Source organism: Heliconius melpomene, chromosome 4, assembly GCF_056956725.1.
Source record: "Heliconius melpomene rosina isolate 202511_hmr_F chromosome 4, ASM5695672v1, whole genome shotgun sequence".
NCBI lineage: Eukaryota > Metazoa > Arthropoda > Insecta > Lepidoptera > Nymphalidae > Heliconius > Heliconius melpomene.
The window spans coordinates 1,673,988-1,698,539 of record NC_140392.1 but is presented as its reverse complement, the minus strand read 5'-3'; the positions used below and the strand labels follow the sequence as shown (position 1 = coordinate 1,698,539).

At 33.5% G+C, this 24,552-nt stretch overlaps 3 protein-coding genes across 4 annotated transcripts; 1 reads left to right on the top strand and 2 right to left on the bottom strand.

Annotated features, from left to right (window-relative positions):
- The first annotated feature begins 208 nt into the window (after positions 1-208).
- On the top strand, positions 209-2,548 carry LOC146539376 (cytochrome P450 6B2-like). The gene is made up of 2 exons (XM_085208276.1): positions 209-1,677; positions 2,253-2,548. The coding sequence occupies exons 1-2, from the start codon at positions 315-317 to the stop codon at positions 2,426-2,428; spliced, it is 1,539 nt and encodes a 512-aa protein (XP_085064402.1). The 5' UTR covers positions 209-314; the 3' UTR covers positions 2,429-2,548.
- Positions 2,549-7,783: 5,235 nt separating this feature from the next.
- LOC146539375 (importin-11-like) lies at positions 7,784-22,755 on the bottom strand. Its single transcript, XM_085185208.1, has 17 exons — positions 22,524-22,755; positions 21,390-21,531; positions 20,719-20,939; positions 20,178-20,337; positions 19,553-19,799; positions 19,030-19,311; positions 18,289-18,470; positions 17,361-17,546; positions 17,039-17,138; positions 16,686-16,894; positions 16,184-16,375; positions 15,349-15,541; positions 14,406-14,658; positions 14,036-14,262; positions 13,473-13,602; positions 12,802-12,988; positions 7,784-12,475 (listed from the first exon to the last, which is right to left on the bottom strand). Exons 2-17 carry the CDS (start codon positions 21,522-21,524, stop codon positions 12,371-12,373), a joined length of 3,009 nt encoding a protein of 1,002 aa, XP_085041334.1. The 5' UTR covers positions 21,525-21,531; positions 22,524-22,755; the 3' UTR covers positions 7,784-12,370.
- Positions 22,756-23,113: 358 nt separating this feature from the next.
- LOC146539374 (arrestin domain-containing protein 1-like) lies at positions 23,114-24,536 on the bottom strand. 2 transcript variants are annotated; one of them, XM_085185209.1, is made up of 6 exons: positions 24,323-24,536; positions 24,120-24,254; positions 23,817-24,019; positions 23,574-23,738; positions 23,321-23,503; positions 23,114-23,231 (listed from the first exon to the last, which is right to left on the bottom strand). In XM_085185209.1, exons 1-6 carry the CDS (start codon positions 24,438-24,440, stop codon positions 23,136-23,138), a joined length of 900 nt encoding a protein of 299 aa, XP_085041335.1. In that variant the 5' UTR covers positions 24,441-24,536; the 3' UTR covers positions 23,114-23,135. The 2 variants fall into 2 exon arrangements, with proteins under 2 accessions (XP_085041335.1, XP_085041336.1); XM_085185210.1 differs by having other exon boundaries at positions 24,330-24,445.
- Positions 24,537-24,552: the final 16 nt, after the last annotated feature.

Here is a 24,552-nt window from a genome sequence, read left to right as displayed (position 1 = left end):
AAACGGAGTGTCTTAGCACTAGGTTCCCTCTACCTACCTCAGTGTGCGGGATACACCGAGAAGCTGAAAAAAAAATTAACGCCTAGCTTTTTTTATATCGTGCAAGGAAACTCAACTATAAGGCGTATAATACCAGAGCAAAGCATGGACTTACAACTAGTATTAATGAATAATATTAATTTTCTACAGCAGTGTAGTTAAACTTGTGTTCATGAATAGTTCTTTTTCCCTTAGCACGTTATATTTGTCATATAAATTCCATTATTGCTTACATTTAATTTAATTTAAATAAGGATAGTTGTGATTTTACAAGAATGATTACAATAACGCTAATATTAGTTGTGATTGTAGCTCTTTATTTATATGGCACAAGGAACTTTAAATATTGGGAACAAAAAGGCGTAAAACATGATAAACCTATACCTTTCTTTGGCAATAACCTGAAAAATTTCTTTCTAAAACGAAGTATGACTCAGTTAATGGTGGAAATGTATTGGAAGTATCCAACGGCAAAAATTGTAGGGTTCTATCGAGCCTCAAATCCTCAACTCATAATTAGAGATCCAGAAATCGTGAAGCAAGTGCTCACTACAGATTTTGCATATTTCTACGCGCGTGGTCTTCAACACAAAAATATTCCAGTAGAACCTCTCCTCAAAAACTTATTCACTGTGGATGGTGATACATGGCGGTTACTGCGTCAACGCATGACACCTGCTTTCAGCAGTGGTAAGCTAAAGGCTATGTTTCCTTTAATCGTGGAACGGGCAGAGCGCTTGCAGGAACGATTGCACTCGGCAGCCATGGCTGGTCGGGAGATAGATGCTCGGGATCTGATGGCTCGCTACACCACAGATTTTATAGGTGCCTGTGGCTTTGGATTAGATGCTGATACATTACATGATGAGAATTCCGCTTTTCGGAAAGTTGGAGCTACAATATTCAACTTTGGTTTCAAAGACATGCTTGTTTTGATGTTAAAGGAAATAGCGCCCCAATTATTTAAGTATTTAAAACGCACAAACCGTATGGAAAAAGCCGTATTCTCATTAGTGAATACAGTCCTCAGGGAAAGGAACTACCGACATTCTGGTAGGAATGATTTTATTGATCTTCTACTGGAGTGTAAAGGAATGGGAACGATGACAGGTGATTCGATAGAAAGAGTAAAACCGGATGGTACACCGGAAATCGCCACATTGGAAATGGATGACGAATTATTGGCAGCACAAGTTTTTATATTTTTCGCTGCCGGATTTGAAACGTCTTCCTCAGCCACAAGCTTCACTTTACATGAGCTATCATACAATATCAACGTGCAGGAGAAAGCGCAAAATGAGATAGACAGAGTTTTAGCTAAATATAATAATAAGCTTAGTTACGAAGCAATCAAAGAAATGACGTATTTACAGTGGACACTTAAAGAAGGTATAAGAGTTTTTCCACCTATTGGATTTCTAATGAGAGAGTGTACTCGGAAGTATACTTTTAAAGAACTCGATTTAACGATTGATGAAGGTGTGCGAATAATCGTGCCAGTACAGGCGATGCAAAACGACTCGAAGTACTTTGATAATCCAACTGAATTTCGGCCGGAAAGATTTAGTCCAGAAAATTTCGATTTAAGTAACAAACATGTTTATTTGCCATTCGGAGAGGGTCCTCGTGCGTGTATCGGTGAGTAATGTTTCTCTACAATAAAAAACCATTACTTTTCCATAACTTATTTTAATCATTTATGTAGTTCCTGCATAATAATATGTTTCTAATATATAAAAATGTTTTATGCAAGTGATTTTTAACCACAGTTTGGAATCATAAATACCATGTGTTTGAGGAGTTACTGTTATAAAAACAGTAGTGCGACAGAAATAAAAATCTCTTTTTTTCGGAAATGTCAATTGTCAATATTATTTTAAGACATTTTTCCTATTAATGCAGAGCAGGTAGAAGGAACTCAACGCCGTGCTTTACCTCATTACCAGAGCGAGGAAATGAAAATATTAAATATTTAATTCCTGAGTGGGAATCGGAACCCCACAACCATCATGTTTAAAGTTATACACATGTGCCCTTGCGCCACAATGCCCTTTATCATCGACGGTCATTTTTAGACATTACTATATAAAAATGGATTTTTCCTCGTCACAGTGATTTTGACTTTTAAAAAAACTACTTATAAGCATACTCCAACTCAAATATATTTGTCCAATTTATATTGTTTCAAAAGTCTTTTTCATGTTTTCCTTCAGGTGAGCGGCTAGGCATGATGCAGTCGGTGGCGGGGCTCGCTGCTGTACTGTCCCGGTTTAGCGTGCGCCCTGCACCCTCCACGCGCCGTCATCCTGTCATAGACCGTGCCGCAGGAGTTGTACAAGTTATAAAGGATGGACTACCGTTATTGTTCATTGATAGATCAACAAAATAAATATGATACAGATGCAAAACTCTAGGATAAGACGTTTTTTAATGAAAATATAATATAATAATTTACAATAATATTTGCCAAAACCGAAACTAAAAATATTAAATAAAAATTTTTTTTTTACATTTTTTTTATCTTATCTCCATATCATATACACATCCTTTTTTTATATTTTTGTTGTGTCTGTAAGAAATGAAAAAAAAAACAACAAACACTTGTCATTGTGTACAATGAAGTTGCAAGGTTAGCGTACAATTTGCGAGCTATTGAAATATAGTAAAAGACCGCTGTGTAATCTACGTCCAGATCACCTAATTTCGGTCGGTGACCGTGTCGCACATACCCTAAGGGCTATTATGGAAGTGACTTACTCTAAATAATAAATGTTCGGAGTCCACACCTAACTTGGGTCGTTAGGGCGACCCCGTTCCGCGTTAACATACGGCTTGATAAATTATTTTAGTCGCATACTACCGAGGAATTCATTAGAAGTAGCAAAGATTTCACGTAATGACCGAGTACATTTTCACTCAATTAAACCTTGCCGCGTTTAAGTCTAGTCAGACTTTTTCATAATTAAGGGTGAGTTTCAACTCATTTCAAACGTTGAACTTTTAATGAAGATTTTTTTTCATTTTATGTTATGTATTAGTAATCTGTGTAAGTCTACTGGCCTTAATAACTCCGGCGTAGTCGGTGTTACGGTGGCTAATTGCGAATAGTGTTTACTTTCTTTTTTCTTTTACGTGTGCCCTTTTTTGTAGGGTGGACAAAAACTTATATATTAAATTTACACCATTTACCTTGATACTATGACTGTCTGCCTGTATGGAACAGTCAATGACAAAATGTCAACTTCCCAATTTTCCTCTTATCTTTTTTAATATCCCCACAGGATTTTTATTAGCCGAAGATTCTGACCCCATCACAAAAGCGAACGATCCGAAGTATGTAAGTAAGCCTACATATAATTGCACACACACCGTCCACAGAGTAGAGAACTAGTCCCAGTTTTTATGTGGCCCAACTGCGCCTAGGCACGAAAGGAGCTGCAAGTAAAAATTCCAAAAAGGCAGCAAGAGTCCTATAAGAATCGCCTATCCTATAAAAAGTGGGCGCAAGCAATGTGTTCTCAGTTGTTGGTACTTCCCAAGGTAATCAAGCCAAGGTCTCTACTAAACCCCTACAGGAATTTTAAACGACGTCTGCGTCACATAATCTATTACGTTTTAAATAAAGACGATCGCTTATATTAATGTTACATTTGCATTAATTAAATTTATGACTTGTGAAGCTAAAATCTACCTAAAGTATAAGCTAAAGTAGATATACATAAGCTCAAGACTCGTTTGAACAACAAATCACAAATAAAAGGCAGCCTGTGATTGGCCATTCTCAAAAATATTTACTCCAAACGTTTAATCAAATCTAACTTTAGCGCTGTTTACATTTCTAAATCTCTCTGGAAGTTAGGGCGGCGCGCGGCGGTGTCAAACAGCGCAGTTTGCTCACTGGGTAATTAGCTGTCAGATATACTGACTATTTACTGACATTAGATGCTGTGCAAGTTGTGTATCTATTTGGAATTTTAGTATAATTATGTTATTTATTTTATTTTAGTAACGTCGTAGAAGGATGGTTGTGGGTTCGATTCCCACTTGAGGATATTGATTACTATTTATTAATATTTTCATTTCTTCGCTCTGGTAACAAGCAAAACAAACAAAAAGCGGATAGAGTTCCGCCACTCAATTGCTATGATGATAACTATAACATTCGGCACAAAACGGCTTGTCTTAACAGAAGGTTCCCTCTGCCTACTCTGCTATATGCGGGATATAGCGGGAAGCTAAAAAAATAATACAATATACATATTTTATTAGAGGTCAGTCGTGGCGCAGGGGCACAATTGTGTGACTGTATCCACTCAACACGCAAAGCCTCTAGAATTCGGCGGAAAGTAGGAAACGGAGTGTCTTAAATCTTCACACTAGGTTCTCTCTGCCTACCCTGCAAAATACGGGATACAGCGTGATGCTGATTTATTTATTTTTATATATTTATTATATTTACATTTCTACGCTCTGGTGTGGAAGCAAAGCACGGCGTTAAGTTCCACTCATAACGCAACGTCTCCAGAATCGGCGTGGAGAACGAAATGTCTTAACACAAAGATTCTCTCTGCCTACCCTGCTATATACGGGGCACAACGTGAATCAACTACTATCTACTTTGTTTGTTATTTCATATATTTTATTTAACACCTAAACAACTAAAGATCTGATAAATACTTAATTGGAGATACCCAGTGTGTTCTTGAAGGCCATGATTAGAATATGCTATCAAGCCGCGGCAGTGCAGCGAACGGGTACTGTTCCGTCAGTTCATTAACTAATTCTGGAGACACCCAGCCGCTGGAGTTGACTACAAGAAACAAAACTAATGACGTCGGCAACCCGAGAAGTTAAGAGGACACGGCATAAGGTAGGAGCGATAGCGATTATTGGATTTAGGAAGGATTGTTTGTTTCAGCTTCACGCTTCATGCATTCAGCAGGGTAGGCAGACGGAACCTAGTGTTAGGATGCTGTTAACCACTTAAACATTGATAATACGTTCTTTTTTTTTTCTTGGTGAGACGAACATTAAACAGTTTTTTAAAGATCACTAAAACGCAATGGCTATACCTAAGTTTTATTTGACGCTATATTATAATTGTATTTAAATAACTTTAATTTTCGTTTTGTTTCGTATTGAATGCAACACGCGATGTCTGCAACTCGGACTTATAATTGCTTTTTTGTTTTTTTCGCTTCACGCTATCCCGCACGTACCAGAGTAGGCAGAGAGAACCTCCCTACGTTTCACCAAGTGTAAAACAAAAAACAAACACTTCATTCTCAATTTAAACACTACTATTCCCAACTTTCTGCCGATGTTTTGAGCTATTGCGTGTTAAGTTATGAAATTCATTGCCGCACCATTGCCTGGTAACAGGGGGAGGAAATAAAAATATTAAATTTGTCATTCCCTAGAAATAGAACACAAATCCGTCGCATCTACAGTCACATATCCAACTCAAATTGCTCAACTTGACTTGACGATATGCGACTATATCTTATAGATTAACCACGATTTCTTTAATTGTGGGTATATAAAAAACCACACAAACATGACCACACCATTCAATATATACTTACAAAATCTCTAAACCCTATATCTTAAGGCATAATATAATTTATGGTCGGATGCTAGGACGGAGACGCAGCAATTAGCCGCCTTAACGAACGCTCCAAATAAATATCATTCGTGATTAATAATGGTTGATAAATACGTTGATATTATTTAGAGTGGACGTGTCTCGTGGTCCAGCGGTCGGGGCGGGCGGGGCGGTGGAGGTGGATCATGTTGAGGAAACTTTAATATTCGCTTAATTAAAACTTATAAGAAAATTGAGATTGTCTTATGGGAAAATTAGTTTTATCATTTTTCAGCTTTTCGCCATATCCCGTACACAGCAGGGTAGGTAAAGGGAACCTGGTGTTACGATGCTCCGTTTCAAACTTTCCACCGAATTCTGGAGGTATTGCGTGTGCAACTCGACGCCGAGCTTTGCCTCGTTACCAGTGCGGGGAAATGAAAATCTATATCCATCTATATCTATACTTATAATAAAACAGATACAGTGTGAAGCTGAAGAAATATGTTCTATTCTATTCTCATTAGAAAGGTCATAGGTCCACATGCATATAATGTGTTGCAATAAACATTTATTTTCCCTCAAATGTAGTACAGTTTACAGTAAAGCTGTCCCGATTCAACATCAAAGACATAATCTTGATTTCTCTTGTATTTTGGCATTTTTCCAGCTAAATCTTGGGTAGCACGGTACTAGGCTCAACTCAAGTCACATTTTTACTTTGGTCACTTGGTTCACTGTTTTATATGAAATTAGCTAATTAGCATATATGTATACCATATTCAGATTATTAATAAAATAAGTAGGTATATCTAAAAAATATTCTATTATTATTAATTGTTATATATCAACCAATTGTAGGTACAATTGATTTCTTAATCAGCTTAACTTGGAACATTGGCGTTCGGCTGATGAGACCTTACTTAGCATGCCTTTTATCATTTCACTTCAAAACAACTTTCTATCTAATTCTATCTCTAACAAGCTCAAGTGTGCCACCAGCTTTAAAATGCAGTACCATTAGGCCTGTAATCTCGAGGAACCTTTGGGAGGCTGAATCGAGCCAACTACCGCAACCTGCACTTGACGACCCTGTCGCGTGTAGCGGACCGCACTGACGAACTAAATTAGCCAACTTGTATGTTGAAAATACATATTTTTTGGCACTTCTTGTGGGTACTTACAGTGCGGCCCTTGAGGTCAGCCAGGTGTTAGGAACACTTGTGTGTTCACTTTTGTGGTGCATTTATACAAAATTTTGGTTTACAATTTTATATTTAAACCAGGTTTTACCTGCGGCTTCACTTTCATGTCCAAATGGATATGGAAATAGTTAAGAGTTGTGTAAGGCACATGATATATGTATTCTACGAGTGTGTGCCACTCTAGGTAGAATGGGTGTTTTCGAGAAATGAATGAATGAACTGCTAACGCACCGTTTTTAAACCATTTTTTCAAATTGAACTGAGATTAGCACGTTCATCGAAACTCTCTAGTTTTATAATATCACTATAGATATATCACTATAGGCACCTTCGACAGATATAGGCAGGTAAGGCTTTTGCACAAAATCGTGAAAATCCTTTCTACGAGCCCTATATCTCTGATGAAAGTATCATTTAGATTATAATATAATATTTTTTTACTAAATATATATGTTAGATAATAACATAAAAATATGGTAATTGCACCAGTAGTCGTCACCTTAAGGAAGTGCATATACAAAGTTTAAAACAATAATTGAAAGCAACGATAATTCAAACGTTTTAAGTTATAAAATATTACTTTTTGGTACCCTGAAAAATTTTTTACGTGTTGGGTGCCCCACAAAACACGCAATGTTTCAAAAATTCGGCGGAAAATGGGAAACGAAGTGTCTTAATGCGGAACTTAACGCCGCCCTTTGCCTGCCTTCTGGTATCGAACCAGAGCGAAGAAATAGAAAGAGAAATTTTAAATAAATATTTCATTTCCTCGAGCGGCGATCGAACCCGCAACCAGTCGGTTTACAGTCACAATTTGTGCCTCTACGCTACGACTGATTATTGTTCATTTAGAAGTATCTGATAACATTGAATACTAAAACTTAAAAATACATGAAGATATCAACAATTACTAAATAAGGGTACGAGAGGGCAATGTACAAGTAAAACAACGGTACACTTTGTAAAAGTTCATATTTATTTTATCTATACGTTAGTTATACCTATACACAGTTGTGGTAACCTAGATATCTAGTTTCATCTAGAATTGATCGTTGGATTATTCTAGAACATATTCCATACAAATGTATAAACAAGGTTAACAACAAAAAAATATAATTAAATACTTAGTTATGGTTTAGATATTTTTTTTCATTATTTATATTTCTATCAATTGGTAAGTTTCTGCTAAATTTATCAATTGGTAGTATTTAAAATTCTGATTGATATCAATCAGAAGCAACACAGAAACTAGAGTTAGTTAACAAAATAATTATATAAGTATAATTATTATAAATAAAGCAACTTACTTTTACTCTTCTAGTAATATGATAATTTTATATTAAGATACGCAAACTGACATGGAAAAAATAAAGATTTATAAGGTATATAATATACATATAGTATAATAAGACAAATAGTAAAATTAAAAAAGCGTTATTATATCAAAATATATGCGTATCCCTAATATCTATACTTAAGTTCATAAGAGTTAATTTCAATACATAATGTATACGTCATCAAATGTACATTAAAGAGAAGTTATAGAATAAGCCTAATATAAAGTAGTATCCATACACACAATATTATACAATTTTACATGCTTAAAAAGAATAAATATATAAAACAAAAAATATTTCATTTTTCAAACCACAGAGCACAATAAGGCAGCATCCAAAAAGTAAATAAAAAAACTATAAAAAGTTTAATTTGTGTGACATTGATGTTAGTTTTTTTTTCTAAGTATATATGTATAAAAGCATGCATATTGAGCTTAGTGTTTTCTTTTCCATAATGAATGTCGAGGATAATATGTTGCCAAAATAATTTATAGTAAATTTATAATAATGTATGTCAGAAATATAACAGTAAAAAACAAAAAATACTTAGCCTGATGTTTGAAACTTTTTATACGATACTAAATATTTTCCCTTCGCTCAGTGTGTTAATAACATTTTTAAAAATGTAAAAGACGTAAATTTTTACATTGCAAATGAAAAACTGAGAAAAAATAAAAACATTAATTTTATTTCGATACAATATAGTTCAGCCTATGTTCAGTCATGCACATTTCTTAATATAAATTTCATTTTAATTTTAACACATACATATAAACATGTATTCAACAATTTAGTATTAAAAATCTTATAAAAAGCGAAAAAATATATGTATATAATTTAAATATGGCAATTTCAGGCAGTCAGCCAGCATTTTTTTTAATGTATGAAATTGATGTTTGATAAATTGATTGTTTAAGAAATCAAAACAAATCAATTAATCAATGGATATAAGATTGTTTTAAGATTGTAATAAATCTTAAAAATAAATCTTTTTTTAATTACAATAGGAATAAGACTTACGTTTAAATAATATTATGTATTTAATTACCAATTAAAAAATTTAAATGTAAAATATAATATAAAGATATTTTTTACTTGATTTTTTTTATTTAGTGCACATGTCTAAGTCTAGGTAGCACATACTTATTATATGATAAAATTATATATATATGATAAAATTATTATTTATTAACAATCATATAAAATGAAATCAATCCGCTTCGTTATTTAGAGCGACATGCTATTCAAGAAGTGCAGGTTTGTATCACGCTATTTTCTATTTTACTTAGGGAATTTCCACTAAGATTGCAATCAGGCCGTAATAATTAAAAGGTTTAATATATGTGTAATAAAGATTTTCCTTTTTAATTTCAAGGTTAGATATACAGGGTGTCCCAGGAGTCAACGATAAAACGAAACCAGGTGATAGACCAAGTCATGACAATTATGAGAAAAATATAAAAAAAAATCTTTGTCAAGTATTTTTCATATTATAAAGATTTTAAAAAATATCGGAAAAACCGACACCCTGTGATGGTTTTTCAAGTCCCACGACTACAAATATTACTCTTTCTTCATTTTTTTTTCTGTAATGTAATCATGAGTAACCCTTCTGTGAATTACAGTTTAAGATTGAAACATATCCGCATCAGTTTTCAATAAAATATCGTGTTTTTGCCAAACATTAAATTCAAAATATTTACTACACTCACCTTTAACCGACTGTACTATAAAAAAAATGTACTACACTGTTTTTGCAAGTAGCTTTAAAAGTTGGCGCATTTAATCTGGATTCCGAAATAGTACGACACTTGCTGGATTACTTCTTTGTTGAAGAGAGAAAAATCTAAATACACGATAATCGGGATGACGTTCAACGTTTTGGTATCTTTTTCGATACATTCTAGCTGCAGCAGCTTAGCGTTACATAACCATTCTCCATGAATGAAATGCATATTGGCAATGTGTCAAAGACCGAGTATATGGCCTGCAAGAGCCCAGACTCGAGCACTATACTTATAAGTCCTGGGCCAGCCCCTAAGTCGGAAAACGTTTGGACGGTATCTTACGATCACAGACCACACCAGTGACTTCCCGCCACTTAGCCCAGGCAACGCTTATCCGACCATGGAGATCGTGATCGATGCCTCCACACGCGTGCATGACGGATCTAAGATATCTGAACTTTTTCGACTTAGGGGCTGACCCAGGACTTATAAGGATAGTGCTCGAGCTCTAGGCTCTCGCAGGCCATATACTCGGTCTTTGACACATTGCCAATATGCATTTCATTCATGGAGAATGGTTATGTAACGCTAAGCTGCTGCAGCTAGAATGTATCGAAAAAGATACCAAAACGTTGAACGTCATCCCGATTATCGTGTATTTAGATTTTTCTCTCTTCAACAAAGAAGTAATCCAGCAAGTGTCGTACTATTTCGGAATCCAGATTAAATGCGCCAACTTTTAAAGTTACTTGCAAAAACAGTGTAGTACATTTTTTTTATAGTACAGTCGGTTAAAGGTGAGTGTAGTAAATATTTTGAATTTAATGTTTGGCAAAAACACGATATTTTATTGAAAACTGATGCAGATATGTTTCAATCTTAAACTGTAATTCACAGAAGGGTTACTCATGATTACATTACAGAAAAAAAATGAAGAAAGAGTAATATTTGTAGTCGTGGGACTTGAAAAACCATCACAGGGTGTCGGTTTTTCCGATATTTTTTAAAATCAATATAATATGAAAAATACTTGACAAAGATTTTTTTTTATATTTTTCTCATAACTGTCATGACTTGGTCTATCATCTGGTTTCGTTTTATCGTTGACTCCTGGGACACCTTGTATATTTTTATTAAATGTATTTATTATTCACAGATACAATTTTCACTTGTATATTAGTATTTTGTAAAAGAAATAATTTATTTAAAAAAAAATACTTCATACTTATTAAAAAAAAATTTTAAACGGTACAAGATATAAACGTGTTTTCTTTAATATTTAAAGCTATGTATAGGAAATTTTATTATATCACAACTTTTTTTATTTCATGAATGTAGTAGTAGTTTAATTGTAGTAGTAAAATAAATCACTTATTTATTATTATTTTATTTTATGCAATAATAGCTATATGTTGATAATTTTGAGAATCGTTTTCATTTTTATAGGAAAGTTACCATATTGAATAATGTTTGTTGTGTATTATCTGTACATATATATAATAATATATTTGTTATCTGTAATGTATGTCCTAAGATCAAAAAGCCAAAGAGAGAAATGTAAATTTAAAAATGATATTGTATTAAAAAGAAAAGTTTATGTAAAGGACTTTTTTTTTTCAATTTAACCGCCGAGGGTTTTTTATTTTGTAGAAAATTGTTTTGGTAACTTAACGCTTAACGCTAATGTATTATAAATTTAATATTTTCCTTAATTACAGGAATTATAATGTTTTTATTTTTTTTTATTTAGAAGTTCAAGAAACCCATTATAACCTTTATTAAACGACACGACAAATTAAAAAATATACAGGAAGAAAAAAATGTCATATAAATCATGTTTAAATTACGTATACTTGTAACATGAAAACAAAAAAAAACTTAAATGACAAATTACTCTTTCCCCCTTCCTTCGCAAATCTATTCTATGAGAGAATATATAATATATAGCTAAGAGAGAAACCAAAAACGGCATTTCCCGTTTTTTTATTTTATACAATATCATATACTTAGCTTAATTAGTAATATTATTTGAAGGCCATAGAATATAAGAATTAGTTTTGAAAATTTAAAAAGAAAGGCTTTAATAAAATTTTCAAATATTATATTGTACAAATCATCATAACGTTTAAAAAAATATATACATATGTATTTGTAGAACAAAGTCGGTTCATGAAAACAAAACAAAAAAAAACACTTTCTTTGTAATAACATGTGTTAATTTCTTTTTATATAACAATAAAAAAAAATAACAACAAATTACTGAAAAAAAAAAACAATAATCTGTCAAACGATAAACATAATATCATAATCGCCAATTTCATTCTACGATTATGACAATATGTTCATTCGATAAACTGTCAATCAAACAAAAGAAAAGACAAAAAGATATTTTTTTTAGATAATTAGAAATAGGCATAGTACATTATACATAATTATATGTACGTATAGTACGTGTAGTACGTATATATATTTAGTTTTTTAGAGTGGTATATATTCTCTTATTTGTTTGAGAGTCGCTTTGTCGGTGGACTGTAGGAGACGCTCGAAGGTTTCTTGACCGACTTGGCCCTTTAGTGTTTCTAGCTGTAATATAAAAAAATGTTAAAATTAAATTAGTGTTGTTATTTAATTTAGTTTATGAAAATGTAAGGTATCATATTTGTAGTACACAAATTAGTTAATATTTTACATTTTTTAGAAACAGCTTTATAAGGTATAATTACACCTTCCTGTATTATCTACGTATGTAGATTGTTGTCGAAAGTTTATAATAAAGAATACAAACTTAAAAATATTTTTTAATATTTTTAATGTAGCAAAAATGGCACCACGTGAACAGACCCTCCACGCGAACGGGCTCTCACCGGCCTACGGCGCCATACAGTGTATACACAGTGTATATATAGTACCTGGTGGTGCGTGACGGCGCGCAGGTCGAGCGCGCGTGCGGGGTGCGCGGCTGCGAACTGGCGGCGCCGCAGCTCGTGCGCTGTGAGCGCGTCCTCCGCGCCGCCCTCGCCACCTTCCCAGCGCGCCGCCCCGCCGCGCCCCTCTAGGGGGGATGCGGGCCGAGAGCCGGGGGGCGATACTAATGCACTGTACAAATAACACATTATATAATACCAGCGAACCCAACACGGCACAATAGTCTCAAATCCATACATGTGATTTTACATAAATACAATTCTTACCCACATTCACATCCACACAATGAGAGGTCAAATCCTCACATGAAATCACACATCACACTTGTGATGTCATGCCCACATATATGATGTCACATTTACACATATAATTTTCACATCGACACATGCGATCTCTTATCGACATATGAGATCTCACATCCACACAACCGATCACACATCCTTACATGCAATCCCAAATTAACACATGTGATGACACATCTACACATGTAATCACTTAATCAGTGATAAAAATGTGAACATCAACGTGTGACCTTTTACCTACACATGTAATGACACATCCACACCTAATATTTCACATCCACAGATGTTATTACACCATGATGTGTGATGTGTTTGTAATATGTTCAAATAAATAAATCAAAATGGCCACTCACTCAACATAATTTCCAGATTCCTCCATTTTCATGACGTCATTGAGTACCTCAGTTAGGTTCAACAATATGGCGGGGAAACGTTCTAATACTGTCGCGTTTTGGGTGGTTAGAAGTACTGCTAATCCTAAACCTGTACACAACAAAAATATTTAGTATATGAGCTAATGATGATGATGATGAGATGATTATTTTAGTACATATTTATACAACATATAGTTACAATTATATTTATTAATGTAAGAGAACTCAAAATATAGATTTGAAAAATTTTGTCTGTTAATCTGTTTGTTGCGTGTGTTCACGCTAAACTCAGAAACACCTTAACCAATTTAAACGCAGTTTTTACTATTGTATTTTGGCAAATTTCCCTTAATATTTAATGTTTGTATTACTTTAATTGGTTCATAAATAAAAAGTTATGTCAATATAAGGAATCATGTGTTTTATTGATCGCTGAAACTTTAGCTATCAAAGTAAGGATAATTCAGATGAGAAAATAAATAATTGTGTAGTACATGCGGGTTAAGCCGCGAGCGGGTCGCTAATATATAATATGTACGTACCCACAACCTTCCACCTCTCAACTTGTGTCACCAAATTCATTCTCTCCGTCCACACGTGCAACACTCTGTTCAACACTTTCCCAGGATCACTGTCATACTCGGTGACACCAGAAGAGGCCTCTTGTATTGCTTTGTAGAAGAGGTCAGAGGACAAGAGGATGACCCGTGATAAGAGGCAGAGTTGTACTGCTAGGACCATTGGCAGATCGTCACTATCGAGAAGACAGCTGGAATTGTTTGTTTGTTTGTTTTTTAATGCTTTTTTTTGCAGAGTGACTGAAGAGCATAATGTTTCAAAGGCAGTAACTAAAACGCTTTCTCTATTGATTAATAGAAATTATGATTATATAATAACAAAATATCAACTTACTGTATGACTCTAATCAAAGTAGGCCATATAACTTTAACACCCAAAAACGCGTTTCTCTCTGGGAAACTGACACTTATGCAAATCTCCGCCATTTTGAGGACAGTGATTATTCCCTCCGTCCTCATGTCACTCAGCATGTCATCCAAAATCGACATACATTTGGCACCGGCACCAGTGAAAAATTCTTCGGGACAAAGTAAGGCGTACGCTTGCATTATGTATACTACTATGCGAATGTGTTCTGTAGATTGTTCTGGAAATAAAATGTAATGGTTAGATTTTTCTAGGGTCACGATGTATTTCGCATATAGAAGGGTAGACAGAGGGAACAGTATTAAGACACTGAATTGCCCATGGCAATTTTCGAGGCATTACGTCTTGACTAGTGGAACGTTGCGCTTATTTGCTTACCAGAGCTAATATTTTTACATAATTCTTGCATCTTCTTTTACTTTTGAGGCCGTCGTGGTGCACTAAATGCGTTTGAGAGTAAACGCGATAATTGTGGGTCCCATCCCCACGCATATAAATGATTATATATTTTTTTAACTTCACGTTATATCCCACACATATATCCCATAAGTAGAAGGAACCTGGGAACCTAGTGTTAAGACACTCGTTCGACGTTCACATTAAATATATTATTATTTTGTTCCCACTTTCTGCTGAATTTTGCACACATTACTTATTGAGTGGCGGAACTCATCGCTGTGCTTTGCCTCGTTTCCAGAGCAAGGAAATGAAAATATTAAATATTCCGGGGGGGAATCGGGCTCACAACTGTCGCATTTACAATCACAAGCTGGTGGCCCTGTGCCATGACGGCCTCTATGGCCTGTCGGCCATGTACTTAGTAAAGGAGAATCTTTGTAACTTTAATTAAATTTTTGTTTATATAAAATATTTTCAACATTTGAAATAAAAGCTTTATTTAAACACTCACCCAATATAGGACATAAGTTATGAGCCAATTGCAACAAAGCTGAATCCGCTGCAGGCGAAGTCTCCAGTACAGCGAGCCACAGTTCCAGTGCATCCTCTAACAGATATACGTGGGCTGGTTCACTCAGTTTCGTTGATTCGTTGATCACGTTGAGCACCCAAGGACGGACGTTGGGCGCACATTCGCCTAGAGCCTGTATTGATAGATTGATTAATTATTATTTAGTTTTTTTTTTGGATTTTTTGTATTGTTTTGGATCAGTATGATTTGCGAGTTTTGACTCGACATATAATTACGCTGGATTTAGTTGAACTTAACCCATGATGAATTCGTATTCATCAATGAAATATTTAATAATCCTATTTCTACACTCTGGTGACGCGGCAAGCGGCAAGGTTGAGGAGATCTACCACTTTGTATTTGAAAGTATTTATGTATTTGAAAGTATTTTATTAACTAAAGTGTTTCGGTGTTTCAGATATTTTTTAAACCACACCTCATTAATTATACAATGTATTTATTTTTTTTAGTTTTACTCTCTTTAACACAAAAACTATGACATGATGTTGACAAGATAGAGAAGATCATCCCTATCCATACCAAAAACAGTACCAGTAATATTAGTACCAATATCAATACAATCACCAGGACATCATAACCTAGCAGGAGATGTATTAGGGTCGACGAGTCATGGCCATCCTGAAGTCAGTTTTGCTGAGCTCTATTCACTCAGGAACAAAATAATCAAAAGTAAGAAACATCCTAAAATAAAATTTGCGCTATCACTTACAATTAAATTTACAAGACTTATCAACCGTACTATACCTACACGTACCTTAACAAGATGCACGAGTGCCGCCAACGCAGCGGCACGCAACATGTGGTGGTGTTGCGCGTGGGTGCACAACGCCGGGAGCGCCGCAAACAGCGCGCCGGCGCCGCCGCGCACCGCCCACCCGCAGCGCTCAGTTACGTACGAGATGACATGCAGGACGTGCATCTTTGTCTCACATTCAGAACATTCCACCTGTACATAAATACATGATAAAAGTTAAAATTACAATTAAAATATAAAAAATATAATTTACTTTGTTTTAATTTTACGTTCTTAGAATATATCAGTACTCGCTGTACTGGTCATATAATAATCATATAAAAATTATATAATATAGAACCTAATTCAGTTTCATAAAACTCCAAGAATGAAGGATATTATACTTTCTGATTATTTTTTAGTTATGATTATTGTTTAGTTAGTATCTAAGTAACTATTTTCTAAAGTATAATTGTAAAATACAAAACCAAAATTTACTTTTTGTATTAAAACTCATACTAACCAACAAATCATACAAAGCGCTCAAAGCATGGGGTGCAAACGGCGCAAACTGTTCCACGTCAAAGTTGAAGTCATCTATAGTACTTCTCAGGGCTTCGGCTGCCGCCAACTTCACTGCGGGGTCTTCGCCAGCACGAGTGAGGGGCTCGAGTAGCGCCGTGTACATTGCGGGGCGAAGTGACTGTGACGCGCGTACGCCGCACCATTGACCTGTAATGTATTGAGTAGTATACATTGCTGTTTTCATATTCATTCAATATAACATCCAAAAAAAAAATATTTTAATATAAAAAATAGTATAGGGTTAAAGCTATGCGGGAAGAAACTTGTAGTTAGTACTAAATAAAATCTCACCAATAAGCTGACATACTCTTCTCCTTATAATTCTGTAATTGTCGTCTTTCACTTTAAGTTCTTGGCTTAATACATTTGTAAACCATTCGTCAAAATCAACCTGTAAACAAAAAAATCTTTTTGTATATATTATGATCAAATTTGAAAATGAATCTTAATTTACACATTAGAAAATTGAGTGAAAAGTGAGGAACAGAGTCTGTTTCCTATAATCTGCTATATCCAGGATGTAATATGAAACTAACAAAGAAAATGAAAAAAAAAAATCAAATATAATCTAAACGAAATTAACTATAATCGAAATGAACTATAAACCACTCACATCATCATACAAATCAAAACCGGCCAACCTAACAGCGTTATAAATGGCGTCCTTCTTCAATATGGCCGTTAGATCATCCGGCGATACGTGACTTTCTTGTAACGACGCCAACAACCTTACTAATTCTGGGGCTAGGACTGTACGGAACTCGTGGAACAATTCCATGAATACTGCTTCAGTACAGGGCTGAAAAGATATAAAATGTAAAAATATCTTATCTTACTCATTTACTAATATTATAAACGTGAAAGTCTGTGAGATGAATTTATATACAAAGATTTTGTATAGTTGAGCAATAACATAACAAAAAAATTAAGCAAGCGGTTTAGTTTAGTTTCTGGCTGTAAACGGTTATTATATTAAAAATATTTTTAAATCCCCGCTCTGTTGAGACAAAATATGCGTTGAGTTCCATCAGTCAACATGCTATCCAAAATTGCTTGGAAAGTAAACTATGTGCAAAAAAAATACATATACGTATAAACAAAAATCAAAATAATAAAAGCCTTTTATTGTCCTAACAAGCACCATTTATCTTTACAAAAATAAAATTAAATAAGGCAATAAAAATTCTCCTTATTATTCTTTCTTTATATTATATCTTATTAGAGCCGAAGATCGAGGTCAGTGGCGTGCCATTGGAGAGGCCTATCCTCGTCCAGCAGTGGACGAGGACAGGCTGATGATGATAATGATGATGATGATATTATATCCCTTGTCTCAATGTTCCTTAGAGCATAGGTCTCCTCCAGATACACGTATTGTCCGATAAACATAATCAAATTAATATACAATTATATATATAGAAAAAAATTCAAGAGTCATCTTTACTTCCTAACAAAGCTAAAAAAAATTAAATCATAGTCAAACATCAAAAATTAAGTTACTACACGTTCTACTACCTAAATCAATAACATTTTCCACATACCCTCAAACTATACTTCCAAGATTCCCCAGCCTCGTCCGTAGCGAAGCTCTCCGGCTCGGCGTCCCATAAGGCCAAGTCGTCAGCACTTAGTTGAAAATGATGGGCGACAAGATGGCGACACATGTGACACGCCGTGTTACCGTCTAGCACTGAGGCTTTTACGCGGTGGGCTTCTAGAGTCACTGTAAGAATCAATAAATATTATTTCTTTAGCGTCAGGTATCCCACATTTAGAATTGTAGGCAGAGGGAACCTAGTTTTAATATACTCCGTTCCGTTGCGTATTGAGTGGCGGAACTCTACGACACACTCTGTCTTGTTACTAGAGCGAAAAAAAATTCAATGCCCTAATTGAGAATCAAATCCACAACCGTCGCGTTTACAGTCATAAACAACTGTAATTGACGCTGACTGATTGCATTGTCAAGTGGTGAATTTCCACGCCTTTCTGTTTACCAGAACAGGAAAATAAAAATAAGTTAATTGTCCCAAGAATCTATTGCTAATCTCTTTTTAGTTCATTTTTCGCCGAATTCTAAAAGCATCGCGCGTTGATTGGTGGAACTCAACGCTGCGCTTTGCCTCGTCACTAGAGCGAGGAAATGAAAATATTAAATATTATTTTATTTCCTTGAGTGGGAACCCACGACCTGTCGCATTTACATACGCACGCTCGTGACCCACCCCTGCGCCACGACTGGGCTGATCTTAATATGAACGATAAAATAAAAAAATACCCACATGGCTCCTTAACCGGCTCATTAGCTTTGGGTAGTTTATATTCAACACATTGTAATATTCCCTTTACAATATTCAGACATTGTATGGTGAACCTCTCGTAGGTCAACACCATGCCTTGTTCGGTGAAGCAGTAGTATAGGGCGAATTCCAGGGAAGGTCGAATCAAGGGTACGTAGCTGAAGGGATGGAAACATAAAACACCTAGCGCCACTTTAGTTAAATGAATTATGAACTTTTCACATAACTCCAATGGGTAGATACCGCGACCTTTGAGGAGTTTTCCTGAGGAAAAATAGAAAATTGAGATTATTTTTAGTTTTCCATATCACGCATTTAGCAGAATAAGCAGAGGAGACCTAGTGTTAAGAGAGTGCCTTATCACCATAAACTACCCAATTTTCTAGACCATTTTTGACCGGCACAATTCAGTGCTGTATATTATTATCTCCCAGAGCAAGGAGAAACTATTTCAATTTCAATTAAATAAATATTTCAAAAAAATACTACAAAAACATATACATACTGCATTCCAAACTAGTCTTAGCTCTATCAAACACGACATTCAAAAAGGCAATGGCATCTTGACTCTCATGAGGTTTCTTAAATCCGAACACTGTTAGTTTTCTCAATATTCGCAAACAAAGTAGTGCTTTTTCCAAATGTTCTGTTATAAGTTCCGTAGCGGCGCCTTCTTGGATGCGCTGGAGGAATACTTCTGTGTTCTCATGCCATAGGTTCAGTATAAATGAGTATACTGATATTGTTAATTCCTGTAAATTATAAGATTATGAGTATTTTACAGTTATACTATATCCTTGTTAGAATTTCTAGGATGAGATACATTTTTTGTCTATTCAAATATATTTATTATTTTGGCTTCACGCTGTATCCTGCATATTGAAGCAGACAGAAAGAACCTAGACACTTACACTTTGTTCCACACACTACGCCCAATTATTAAAACAATATGTGTTAAGTTGTTGTGTTGTTGTTAATAAATAAATAAACTCAATGTTCCTCAATGTTTGTGTATTCTTACTAATTCAAGGAAATATAAATAAATTTATCAATCCCAAGTAGGAATCGAATTTGTCGAATTTTTTTCTATATAAAGAATACTTTTCTATATATAGAAAAAAAAATCTTACCTGGAATGTCCGCTTATCCTCAATTAATCGTTTAGAAGCCAAAGCCTTTATAACATGATGGAAGATCAACAAAGATCTGTGTTGGATGAGGGGTTGTGGTGCTTTTAGGGCACTCACCAAATCTGGTACAAGGCTTGGCCAATTTGTTGGACAATCAAATCTGTTTATAAATAATATCAATAATTTATGGTATAATGAGTTGAGCACAACGGTCGCATGCTTGTGTTAGCTTAGTAAAAGTTAGGCTTATTGTAGTGTTGTTGTAACACCATTCAAATTCAAATTCAAAATATTTTTTATTCAAATAGACTATTATTATAAGCACTTTTGAATCGTTGAATGCACATCTAAACAAAAAGCTACCACCGGTTCGGAAGGCAGTGCTGCTGAGAAGAGCCGGCAAAAAACTCAACGGCAGTTGGTTTTACCCACCCCCACAGAATGATTGAATGTTTAAACTTTGAATATTTTACATTTCTATGTATGTACTTTGAGAAACGTTAAAATAATAAAAAATATTATTAACCTTCAATATTCTCACCTTGCAATTTTTGCTATCAACACAGCTTGTTGTGTAGCAATTTGTGCGACGGGCTCACTCAATATGGTAGTAGTAAGCAGACCTTGTCTCAATTTTTGTTTTTCTTCATCAGTGATTGCATTAGGAGCATTCCTACGCCAATACCTGTCTACGCCATTCTTGAAACACATTACTGCTAGCCATCTTACGTTGATGTCAATTGAATGGTTCGAAAGTACATTCTAAAATGTAAATTCATTTTGTTAACTCAATTAAAGTAATAAAACAGAAATTATGGTACTTAATCATGTATTTGAGGCCAGTGCCTGGCGCATGGACGCAAGCATGCGGCTGTCAAAGAGGTTCAATTCCCACTTCAAGAAATAAAATGTTTTATATTTAGATTTCCTTGCTCTGATAATGAATCAAAATATGGTGTTGTGAAGAAGTGTCTTAATTGAAATGGAGTGCTTTCACACTAGGTTTCCGGGTTCCCTGTCTGCCTTACTGCTATATACAGGATAAATCATCAAGCTAAAAAGATATACATATCAAAAAGCAGCTCCACATTTTTCCCATATAGCAGGGAGAGTAAATACACACACATGTACAATGAAAACTAAATTCATAAACACTATAGAACATATTTTTCTGTAATTAAGTGTTAATTTTAATTTAGTAATTATATTTACCAGTAAAACAGAATAGAAACCAGGTTCTATTTCCCATTCCTGCAGTTTTTTCTCAGCAGGCTTTAATACTTCTGTGTTTTGACTTGTTGCCCTGTTGAGTGTGTCTAGTACTAGAGCATAGATGTTGGGATCCATGGCTCAACTAAACAAATAGAAAACCATATAATTACAATATATCTCATTTCTTTTCAGCAACAGCAAGGGATGCCCAATGTTGATGACATCAATATCAACAGCATCCAACATTGAAATTTTTGTTGCACACATCATTATCAATAAATAAAACAATCAAATTATCACAACACATTTTTAATGAAAACAAGAATTTAAAAAATTTAACGCAATAATTATCAGGCATCCCTACATCACACTGTATGCCACATATAGCCAGATAATCAAAGGTAATCAAGTGTAAAATTCCATTATTAAGACATTTTGTGTTCTGAGTGGCAGAAATTAGCACCACACTGTCTTGTTCCCAGAGTGAGGAGGAGATGTAAATAGCTCATTCATCAGCTGTTATGATTATAGTCAGAGGCTGTGCTGCTGCACCATAACCACTTTAACAATATCTTAATATGTTTCATTAAACATAAATACAGTAATTTTACTAATGAAATAGTGGATGTGCAAACATTTAATATTTATAATGAATATGATAATTCATCTTTATGCAAAAATATTTTTCTTCTCAAGATTCAATTTATTATAAAACTAATCTCACTTATAGACATTTTCAGAGCTTAAGTAATCATTACATAACAATCACAAATATGTTATTTTACTTATAAATTTACCATTTCAACTGTGCCTAACATATAATATGAGGGAAAATGTATTCAGATTTTAATTTTTGTAAATATAATATATAATACATTATATTACGACATTAAAATAGTAAAACAATTATAAATATTCTATATTTAACTAAGTGTAATAAGCACAAAAATTTATGTATTGTACATAGGTATAAATGACAAAATATATTTTACAAAATGAAATTAAATTTGCAATGTCGCCGGTACTATCTGATTATATTGAAAAAGTGTTGGTAGATTCGTCTTCTTTAACATTATAATGCTAAACATGTAGCTTACTCGGTCTTAAGAATATATAAATAAAAAATATACTTACAATGTCTAAAGGACGGTGGATGCAATATAACCTAAAGGAATTATCGTACAATAGTAATTACTTCAGGAAACGCCATTTAATATTGCAATTTTATGAAAGTATGCTAGTAAATTAACAATGTGCAAGGAAATAAGGCAAAAAACTCAAAGATACATTTTAAACAAACAATATAAGGCGAAAACACTACAAATTCGAATAATTTTCAAGAAATTATGACAGTGACAGTAAAATTTAAAAAGTCACTAGTGAAAACGTAAACGTCAAAAGCAAATATAGTATAAAGATAAACTATAAACATTGAACAAACAACTAGAGTATGTATGTTTAATTTGTATACGGTACACTATGTAAGTGATTAAAATAATAAAAGACTAAGTATAATAAACAAAGTAATTCTTTGTTTATTATACTTATATATTTTGTAAATCAATTTCTACTTTTAAAGTTTTTAGGGGTAGCATTGACTTCATCCTTTAAATTTGTTCAAAATATCTTAATAACATTTTATTACAGTAGTAAGTACTGATACAACAATAAAAAAAAATAATGTCTGGATAGCGTGTATATAATAAAAATAAAATAAAACAAACTACAAAGAAATATTTTATTACATTAATCGGAATAATATGAAAGTCTCGGTGAAGCAGTACCAATTGTCACTGGTATGTCCGAGTATAAGGCTAAATGAAAACGAAAATCAACTTTGACCTGAAAGTTACATAAAATATGAATTTAGAATTTTTTTAATGTAATTATTTTATTTTTGTTATAAAACCCCAAAAACAAATTTAACTTACTCTTAGCAAATACGAAATATTAACCATAGGATCGTGTACGTTGATTGTGGAAGGTGCTATCTTAGGAATTTTCATTTCAAAGCAACATGTTTGGTCCGCTATGTTAAGAACATCCATATAATATGATCTACATAAAGCTTTCTCACTGGTATAATATCCAGAAGAAACACTGTAATCCAGTTTCTAAAATTTTAAAATATTCATTTAGAATTCAAATAAAAATTGAGGTAGCTTTTTTTTTTAATCAACTTACTTGAATTAAAGTAGCTTTAATTTTTTTTACATTGATTTTCTTTTCATTTCTTATAATTGCTTCAAATTTTACTACTTCATTACATAAAAAACTTTTATACGTTTTAAAATTCAATACAAAGTAAGATCCTCCAAATGTTTTGGACATTTCGTAAATCAGCGGAATCTAAAAAAAATTATAAATATTAATACAAAAAATCAATATTATGCTTATATTTTTATTTAGTGATCGACAAAATACAACCTTTAATTCTTCAACATGATTTAAATTTACATAATTATTAATAAATAATAAAAATTTATTCTTCTTCGATGTCAAGGTACCTTTAGTTTTAACGGTTATCGTATAAGATACTTTGGCAATAGAATCTTTGTGAGATGGTGGCAAGTCAGACGGTAACATAAAATGAAATTGACGACTCAATAACCCTGGTTTGATAGTTGTATCTGCAAAAAAAAGCTAGATAAGCTCACGTTTTTTGTTAATATCTTGAATAAATTATTAATAAGTTTCATTTAATAATTTCAAATATTACTTATTACTTACGATTCACATCATGAAATACATCGATTAAAACACTAAAAATTTCCCGTTTTTCTGAATATATTCTTATATACGGAACTGTTGGTGAAGGTCTTGTCCACATTGCTTTACTTATACCTTTAACATTTACTTCAATCTCTAAAATATTTTAATTGAATTAAAAACATATTTATGAAATTAACTATTCAAAAGTAATTTAAACTTACGATTTACTTTGCATTTTTGTTTTATATCGAGAGTTATTAATCCTGTGACAATATCACCAGTGTAAAATATGCCATTAGTTCCATTATGAAAAGTAACGTTACATGTATCCCAGACCATTATATATAAAACTATTACTATTTTAATTTTACAACACTTTTTTTAAAATAATTCCTCTGATTGCTTACAACAAGATATTTCATATTATGTTATCAATATTTAAGATTAATTT